At 35.2% G+C, this 10,308-nt stretch overlaps 1 protein-coding gene across 1 annotated transcript; it reads left to right on the forward strand.

The window, feature by feature from the left end:
* The first annotated feature begins 4,418 nt into the window (after nt 1–4,418).
* GATA9 (GATA transcription factor 9) lies at nt 4,419–6,096 on the forward strand. Its single transcript, XM_089620274.1, has 2 exons — nt 4,419–4,935; nt 5,238–6,096. The coding sequence occupies exons 1-2, from the start codon at nt 4,675–4,677 to the stop codon at nt 5,907–5,909; spliced, it is 933 nt and encodes a 310-aa protein (XP_089476400.1). The 5' UTR covers nt 4,419–4,674; the 3' UTR covers nt 5,910–6,096.
* The last annotated feature ends 4,212 nt before the right edge of the window (nt 6,097–10,308 follow it).

The raw sequence follows: 10,308 nt of genomic DNA on the forward strand, positions 1-10,308 counted from the left end.
ATTTAGTTACCTTTTTTATATGTTTCGTGACTTGTTTATTTAGTGACATTTCTATAATGTAGTTACTTTATGATTTGAATAGTACATCTTGTCTAGTCATTAGTGACAAGTTTATGTACTAATTCTTTTGATTCCTTTTCCAGGAGAGATTGAGTAACCTAGGAAACGAGGTTAATCAGATGCGACTCAAGTTGGTAGGGGTTCGGGAAGACCTGGCGTTACTGTCGGAGGATATGTCCCTTGTGTTGGCAACTCTGAACTTGCGTTCGGCCAAGGAGCGGGCTGAGGAGCGGGCAAGGAGCGGTCAAGATGGCGAAAGAGAAGAAGAAAAAGAAAAAGAGAAGGAAGAAGAAAAAGAAAAAAAAGAGAAGGGAAGAAGAAGAGGTGGAAGAAGAAGAAAAAGAAAAAGAGAAGAAAGAAGAAGTGGTGGAGAAAGAAGAAGAGGAGAAAGAAGAAGTAGTAGTAGAAGAAGAAGGAGAAGTCCTAGAAGAAGTAGGAGAAGAAGAATGAAAAGTTGAAAAAAAAAAGGAGAAGAAGAAAAAGAGGTGGAGAATGAAGAAGTTCATTCTGAAAAAGTAGAAGGAGGTGTTGAAGAGGAAGACTTGGAAAAAGAAGAAAAAAAGGAGGACCGACGATGCCGTGACGATGATCAACCTAAAAAAATGTCACTACTCCGATCAATAAGTAATTAATGTTGGAAATAGACACTAATACAATAACTAATGTGTCTCTAATGCATACTTATATAACTAATACTACATGAAGTATGTCACTAATAATAACAAACGTCACTAATAAAGTTACTGTAAATTATTTTTTTGAAGTAGTTACTTAATGGTGATTATTTTCAGCTGAAAATAATATAATACAACCCCCACAACTATCCGCCAAACAAAATTAATTGACGGAATTGATTGGTATCAATTTAGAGTTAATTGGTTGGTTGACTGGTAAGTTGGTTGGTGCGTTGAAGAAGTAATTAATGTTGAAAATAGACATTAATACAATAACTAATGCATACTTAAGTAACTAGTAGTGCATAGATTGTGTCGCTAACAATAACTAAAGATACTGTAAATTGTTTTTTCGAATTACCTCAATCATTATGTTGAAGGTAAAATCAAATAGTTTAGATCCGGATTTCGAGATCCGACTGAGAACTACATAGCTGTACAGGTTCTTTGTCAAACAGTATAATCGCTTAAATTTGACCCAACAAACTTTCAAAATGGGCTTTGCAAAAAGATCAAAACCCACAACCTAAAAAGAAAAAGAGCTCAGTCCATTCCACGTGAATTACTGGATCAGAAATCACGTGCGTAACCCACAGCTCACGTGACAAGCCTATGAGCACGTGCTCTCACGTCATAATAATTAACGCACAATTGACTAATATAATTATTAAAAAAAAACAAGATTACAATCAAAGCCAAACCCAAATACATTTATAAATTTCCACACCACGACCATTACCGGTTAAAGCATCCCAGGAAAAGGCCGAGATCAGATCATTGAAACCGTAGATTCTCGCCACGTGGCATTTGACCACCGTCAGTTTTGGCTTTTGACACGAGCGAAACACTCACATGGCCGCTGACACCATGCCCTAACCCTATCACGTGCACTTTGGACCCACTCTTCCTAAACTATTAAAAAAAAACCTATAATATTCAAAGCAAAACATTTTACTACCCCAGCAAAAAAATATCATCCCATAAATAATTAAGAACTAAAAAATAAAATAGAAAACCTCTTAGCCAAGCAACGCCCCAGGTACCTTCTCTTTTACAGGGGTGTTCTTTTAATACAAGCAAAAAAAAGTGAAGAGTAAAAACGTTTAAGAGTGATAAAAATCGTCGGAAAGGTGATTTACAAAAATGACTTAAATTCGCGCACACAAATAAACCACAACACAATTATACAAATATCTCGCGGCAATAAATATGGGCAGTGAAACCTTATCCGTTGTTCGAATCGAAGAAGAGAAGAGAAGAGAAGTAGTGACCTAGGGATTGGTTTGTTGAAGCGTGGGACCCACTTTATCAGTACCTCGCCTCTTGATGTCTTCCACGTGGACACGTTAGCCCGACAAATTTACAGTGCGTTTGTTATCATATACTACGTTCAGTCTCTCATGCATGCATGTCGTGTGATTAGCTACATACAATGCCCTTACCGCCTTGAGATATTTATTATTAACGATAGCTTAAAATACACATTCACTATGCTATATACTATATGGTAAGAATATTTCGAGTATTTTTACATTTTAATTCAAACTATTAGCTTGGCTAACGCCTACATCGACCTTATCTAGTATCTTAGTATGATAATTAATATCATACATATCACTATTTGTGGTATATTAATACGAATTATTTATTGTAGTTTAAAGATTTGGAGTGTGAGATATATTAGTATAATATTAGTTCCACGAATTTGCATTATTGATCAAGTTATACACATTATACCCTTATAAATCTATTCCTTCAATTACTTTATGTTCATACACGTTCTTATTTTAATTCCAATAAAATAATTCAACATTAAAAATTCAGGGTCCGATTAACTTCCTAATGGTGTCATTTTTTAACACTCCAATTCTCTTCATATACATTGTATATAAAACGTCAATGACACTCCGACACTCGTATATAAATATATATGTATACACACACATGAAAAGTGATATACCCGTAGTCGCATGTTATAATTAAAACTACTATTAGGGCAAGGTAAAAAAAACTGCTATTACACATTACCCGCCTTTTGTCCTACGTGGCACAATGGGGTAAAAAGTATAGAACTAACGCAAGAGGGCTACACGTTGGGGAGATCTTAGCCATTCATTTTCATTATGTCGAGCTGTACCCATCGGTGGGGTTTCTAAATATAATAATGGGCTATATATTTGATATATGTTCACATATATATATGCTGTAAGAAGAAGATAAAAAAAAATAGAAATAAAAAAATAAATGCGAATATTTCAGATAAATATATAATTAAACAAAATAAGAAAGATATAATAAAGCACGAGCTATTAAAAAATTAAATGAAGCAGAGGAATCAGGCTGATAAGCTTGGACACTAATGCATTAGCAAAAGTCTACAACGACAAACCAGCTAGCTAGATCGGTTCCTAAGGGGTTGAATTTGAACACTTAAATCACTCATTAGCTACGATTTTTTTTTTTTTTTTTTTTCTAAATCCTTGAATAAATTTACAATGGTGTAATTACTAATTACTCTTCGAGTTTTCATCTGTTCTGACGGAATTGCCCTTCTTGGTTGGGGTGAGCTCAAAGCAAAGATGCGTGCACAGGTGGACCCGCGTTTTGTTGGGAATGATTGTGTGCGGTACGTGCCGTGATTATTATTGTACAACCAAGTGATCATCACCGTTGTCATGGACTGCACGTGCGTTAGATTATCGCGGAAGGCTGTTGGTGTACGGATTTACAGTTTTGCCCTTCTTTTACCATTCCGGTAGGTTCACCGTTACCGTGAAATAGCGCTCTTAAATGCCACACAATACATGCTTTTCCCACATAAAAGGAAGAACATTATTTGTTTGAATATTGGTAAATACATACAAACACATATAGATCTGTCAAGATGTTAAAATTTGGCTTGTTTCTGTGTACTACCTTTCAATAGCCTATTCCATTTGTATCTACTTCACTTTTGTAAACGATAGTTCTGAATTCGTTATTATTTTATTAATTATAATGAAATCTTAATTTAAAATTTGATTTTATTGTTAGACTTAAAGTGTATAAAAAATTAGATAAAATAATATAATTAACCCTTTAAATTGAAAGAGATGTAATGACAATATCGTAAAAAATATTAACGGTATTGATCTAAATTTTTCGTTGAAGAGTATTTTATTTTTATAATTATTTTTTATTTGACAGCCAATAATAAGGTGACATGTCACTAAAAATTTGGTCTTTGATCCGGCTGTAACTGGCATGAGCATTTGTGTCAGGTTAATTATGCAAGTAAATAGACAAAAATCTCATAATGAAAGGTTTACTTATTTTACTCTCACCAAACAATAATTCGCACACTACATATGATAATAAAAAAACAATAATGCACATACTAATAAATAGTACTAACTCTAAAGAGAGGACAAAACTGGAAATCAAATCCGAAAAAGCAAAAGGGCAACAAAGTAACTTGACCAAGAATTTCACTTTCATCTCCTTTTTCTACCAATCCCGTCCTCCTTTCTTTATTTAAATTCCAATTCCCCAATAATTATTAATTATACTTTTGTTAGGGGGTGGTCACTCCGTTATAGGCCTTTATTTTTCTTCTATATATATATATATATATATTTTTTTTTTGAAAGGCTATATATATATATATTTATAATGTTTGATTCATCATCTTCTTACTTAGTCCCCCAAAAAGAATAGAAAAATAAAAAAAATAAAGAATCCATCATTTTAGCTGTCCGTTTGACCCCCTTCTAGCGCAAATAAACCCCCCAATCTCTCTTCATCTCTCTCTCAAAAACCACATACCATTATTCCTCACACACTACTTCTTCTCTTTCTTTCTCTTCTTCACAATACACTCAACATTTTTTTCATATGCGTTTTGGTTTCTTTAAGTAATTGATCACCATTACCCAATCAGTACTTTATAGTAATTAACATTATGGAAGGCCCGGAATTCTATCAATCACTCTACTCCTCCTCCGACAACAAAACCGGCGACCACTTCTTCGTCGAAGAATTTCTCGACTTCTCCAACGCCGACGCCTCCGACGCCGTCGCCGCCGTGCCCGCACTCGACGCCTCCGTCGGCATTGCCTCCTCCGCCGACTCCTCACCCAACCCAGTCGACTCATCTTTCCTCCCCAATGTCGGGTCCCGGGATTTCTCCGATAGCCAATTCTCCGGCGACCTCTGCGTTCCGGTAATATAAACTTGGCATTATTTCTGATCACATTTATGTCTGTTCCTTCCTTTTACAACATTATTACATTAAAACTAAAGGGTATAAAAAGAAAAGGGAGAAGGAATGGGTTAGGAATTCTATGCATGAAAATGTGTAGTAGTAACGCTAAGAAAGAGAGAGAAAGTAGCGGCTATTATTGTGCGTTCAAACTCCAAATAAATATTCATAGCTCAACCTTTACGCAATGCTACTCAATCTACACCCATTCATTATTACCAATTATTATTATATAAAATAATAAGATATATTCTCATCCTCAGTACGACGACATGGCGGAGCTAGAGTGGCTGTCGAACATAGTGGAGCAGGAGGAGTCATTCTCGAGCGAGGACCTCCAGAGGCTCCACCTCATCTCCGGCATCAAAGGCCTCTCCTCCGCCGCCGGAGACAGCCGCGACGAGCAGCAGCGGCAGCGGGCGGCGAAGGCGCGCAGCAAGCGGGCCCGCGGCCCGCCCTGCAACTGGTCGTCGCGGCTGCTGCTGCTCTCCCCCTCGGCCGCCGCCTCCTCCTCGTCCTCGTCCGACACGTCGTCGGCGGGGCCCGCGAAGAAGGCGCCGAGGAAGAAGGAGGGCGGAGACGGCGGCGGAGAGGGGCGGCGGTGCCTCCACTGCGCGACGGACAAGACGCCGCAGTGGAGGACGGGCCCCATGGGGCCCAAGACGCTGTGCAACGCCTGCGGGGTTCGGTACAAGTCGGGCCGCCTCGTCCCGGAGTACCGACCCGCGGCTAGCCCCACTTTCGTCCTCACCAAGCACTCCAATTCCCACCGCAAAGTCCTTGAGCTCCGCCGCCAGAAGGACTTCGCCACTCACCACCACCACTTCCTCGGCCACCACCCCGCCGGCCTCGTTTACCCGCCTCCCTCCTCGTCCGAGGATTTCTTGATCCACCACCACTCCGGCCCCGGCCCCGATTTCCGGCAGATGATCTAGCTAGTACTCGTTTCGTAGTTTAATCATTAGAAAGGATGGGTTAGTTTTATTTTTTTTATTTATTTTGTTTCATGGGATCTAACTCTTGCTAATTTGATTTCTGGCCATTTTTTATTTTAAGTATGTTTGATTGGAAGGAATATATAGCACTCATTCTCACGAACCCAATTTTTTGTTTATTACTTTCATTATAACCACGTTATTGAAGTTAGTTTTTTTTTCTATTTATTTAATTTATTCTTTTTTTTTTAATAAAACGCAATTGCATGAGAATATAGTCTTGTGTTTTTATGGCACGTCACACTAGTGAAAATGATTTTTGAAGGATAAAAAACACGGGTCTTGAATATTTCGTAGTATAACAAAGAATATAAGTTAAGGTAATTATTCAAGTGATGATATCAACTTATACTGACTTGTTTGTTTTGTGATGCTGGAAACTTTTCAACAACTACTCAGAAATCACAACGGAAGTTAGCTGTAGAGTGAAATATATATGTTATAGGGCCTTATTATTTCTCCTTAAATTTCAAAGCTCTCGAAATGGAGTTGTGATATATGTCTATTTGCCAACCGTCACGTGCTTAGCATCCATAATGATCACTAAATCTTATAGCTTGGCACGGCGCCACATGGGTGTGGTGGACACGTGCCCGCCCTGAAATTTGAAAACAAAATAAATTTTAAAACAACTAGAATTTCGTCCTCAATATGAAGTCCTGTGTCTATAACTCATTCCAAGCGTAATTAATTTGTGACAAAATCATGCTTGAACTATAGAGTGTAAATCGCAAGTAGCTTTTGGACTGATGATTTCTTTTCACATCCAAATTCATTGGTTGACCCTGTCCCAAGAACTAGCCCGCAAATGTATCCCGACCCCAAAACCCCGCCAAAATCAACCATGAACCCACCCTAAAACACCCCAGCCTGGGAACCCAAGCCCCAAACCCACCCCGAACCGATCCCAGCCTGCAAAATTTGCCCCAAAACCTCATCCCTGAAACACACACCTACAAACCCACCTCGAATCGATTTGTATGTTTTATTAGCACTACTTCAATTTTGGGCTTCTACAACACTTATGTAATGTTGTAAAAGCCTCCGTTGTAAAACCTTCTAAAACACTTATTTAACCGTTGTAAAAGCTTCTAAAGACCTATTTTGTAGTAGACCTACAACGCTTAGTTAACCGTTGTAGAATCCAAGAGATTTTAAAATGGTTAGATAAATGTCGTAGAAGCTACTACAACGGTACAGTTTCATTGTACAATTTCAACAAAATCCAAATATCTTGCCACAACGAAGTGTATTTCTCGCCGCGGCGAGATCTTCTACCATACTTAAAATTATGCTGCTGCGGCGAGATGTTTTGTAGAATGTCTCAAGCCTCACGCTCCAAAACAGTCTCGCATTCTAGATCCATTATTTACAATCAACATTCTACTTCTTCGTACTATGACCAATTAACATTGTATTCAAATTATAGAAAGAAAAAAAAAAACTATAGTTTTATACTATGAAGTTACAATTTACTTACAGCTCGGAGTACTAAGTTTGAGGGTACATAAACATATGTCCTAGAGAGCCTCGTTGTAGACAAACTGGTGAACAGAGAGCGTGGCGTTTTAGGGCTTGACGACAGTGTCTGAGACCTTTGGAGATGAGAAAAAAAAAAAAAAACTCAATCCCGCCTCCGACTGAATGACAAACCTGAAACCCAAACCAAACAAACTCACGAAAAGAGAAAAAAACGTGGCAGCGTGGATTGATATGGCCACACTCATAAAATATCGGATTTAGCGTTTGAAGTATGTTCTTCTTTGTGACTAAACCTTTGTTTGGTAAAAAGGAAAAAAATATGAGTGGATAGATTATCTTCAATGGAAGATGAAAGAAAGGAAATGAATGGATTATAGATTGTTAAAAAGTTGATTGATATAATGTAAGGAAAGATTACACTTCATCCATTTCTTGTTTGTTATATATGAAAAATAGTGAGGAATGATTGATGTTTATTGTAGCAAAATTACTATATTACTCTTATATTATACATAATCAAATTTATTTTCAAAGGTTATATGTGTAATTGTCTTATTTTTGTTTCCATTCTTTCAAATCCACCCAAATTGGGAGGGAGAGATTTTGGTGGGACCCACGGAAAGTTAATCCCTCCAAATTCCTTCTATTATTTTCCATCCCCCCTACCAAACAAGCCAAAGGGATTTGTTTCCACTTTCCAATCCCTCCTATTTAATCCATCTCTCTCTTTTCCCTCTTACCAAACAAGAGGTAAGTGATCTCAATAAAAGTTCACTCTAATCTCATTCATTGAGCAGTGATTCACATTCTTTAAGAGGCTGATACAAACTATAACATAGATAATAAATAGTACCTCCACTCCTACTTTCATCCTGAGGTCGTCACGTGACTTCGCCAGGCGACGACACGTGCCGGCCTTTAATTATTTATTTATTTTTTTGTTTTTTTCAGCCTTAATTTTTTTTTTCCTCTTTTGGCCTTTAATTTTTTTTTCGGTCTTTTTTTTTCCTCTCACATCAATATATTTTGTATAATTTTATTTATGTATTTTTTTCGGCCTTTAATTTTTTCCCCTCTCTTGGCCTTAATTTTTTTTTTCTTTTCGGCCTTAAGTTTTTTTTTTTTCCACTCTCATCAATATATTTTGTATAATTTTTTTTGTGTATATTTTTTTTTCTCCCTCTCTCATATAATTTTTTTTTATGTATATTATAATCATAATTACTAATACTATATTATACTATATCAATAACATACATTATTTTGAGTATATGTTATTATATATATATGTATATATATTCTTTGAAAAATTATGTGGTATTAATATTACACGTAGATTTTATATGTTATTGTTTGATATATAATACACTTTTGCAATTTAACATAACAATATATATTATTAAGAGATTTGTAAGTAATTAGGCCACTTTAAACATGTGATTTTGGATCTAGTCTATGTTTGACAATTTTTAGGGATATAGCCAAATGGTTTATGTGGCAATAATTAAGGTCTGATTTGCCCTTATTTATTAACAAATTCGTCGCTTTCTCTCTCCTATTTTTTTTCAAATAATTTTTTTTGCATCAAAACTTCAAAAATTCGTATCTTTCTCATACGAACTCGAAATTGAGTGATTTCATATCCTACAAATTTGTGGCGTCGATATCTTCAAAAATAGACCCATTGTGTTTAATGAAAAATTATGTTTAATGCATCATAGTTACGTTTCCATTTATTTTTTTGATAATTTCAAAAATTTCCAGTTATTTCCATATTTAAGGTAGTAACATGATTTTTCTACATATATGGTATTAAACATGATTTTTCATCAAACACAATGGATCTATTTTTGAAAATATCGGCGTCACGAATCCGTAGGATTTAGAATCACTCAATTTCGAGTTCATATGAGATAGATATGGTTTTTTGAAGTTTTTATGTAAAAAAAAGTGTAGGAAAAAAGTAGGAGAGAGAAAGTGACGAATTTGTTAATAAATAAGGGTAAATCAGACTTTAATTATTGCCACATAAGTCTGTTGGCTATTTCCCTAAAAGTTGTGAAACATAGGCTAAAAACAAATTTCATAATTTCATTTTGCCTATTTCGCTACGGTGCCCTATTATTAATATAAATATAAGAAACTTTTCTTACTTTCTATTTCTCTAGATTTTTTTTTAATTTCTTTTATCAAAATTTAACTTCAACTTTTATTTACCTAAAATTTTTGTGTCCATAATACTTCTAAGAAATCTGACAGATAGTAAAACATGCAATATTTTGAAAAAATTTGAATAATAAAAGAGTTTTTTTTTCTACGTTTTGTTACTTTTTAAAAATCATTGACAACGATTTTGCTAAATTTAATTTAATAAAATTAAAGTCTTCAACTTACTCTATTTTTCTTATTTTTATTTTCCACTTTTTGTTTTAAAAAAATAATAATTTTGTTGACTCGCGCGTTGTTGAAACTAGTATTAGATAGAAACACAAAAGCGAATCCAACCAGGTTCAAGTTCTCTGTATAAAATTTTCATAGTATGTCTCAAATTTCTCTTGACTGTAAACATATAAATATTAAAATTGTGCTTTCTGAGTTAACTCAATGACAAGAAATAAATAAATAAAAAACAATAACTAGTGGTAGTAAATGTTAAGGACATAATGAATTAAATCAAAAAAATTATTTTTTATAAATTAATTTTGCTTTCATTTTATTCACGATAGTCATGTTTAAAATGACTAATAATTAATTAAAATTATTTTAAAGGATGATTTTAATATATTCTATCAAGCTTCTACAATGTTTATTTTAGGTGTTGTAGAAGTATCAAACTTATACAACGTTTATTTCAGTA

The sequence above is a fragment of the Urtica dioica genome, chromosome 7 (assembly GCF_054948205.1).
Source record: "Urtica dioica subsp. dioica isolate 48M chromosome 7, U.dioica_male_clone48M_v1_H2, whole genome shotgun sequence".
NCBI lineage: Eukaryota > Viridiplantae > Streptophyta > Magnoliopsida > Rosales > Urticaceae > Urtica > Urtica dioica.

Coding starts and splice junctions, on each gene's coding strand:
- GATA9 (XM_089620274.1), top strand. CDS start 4,675: ATGGAAGGCCCGGAATTCTATCAATCACTCTACTCCTCCTCCGACAAC. Junction 4,936..5,237: donor CCGGCGACCTCTGCGTTCCG/GTAATATAAACT, acceptor TCTCATCCTCAG/TACGACGACATGGCGGAGCT.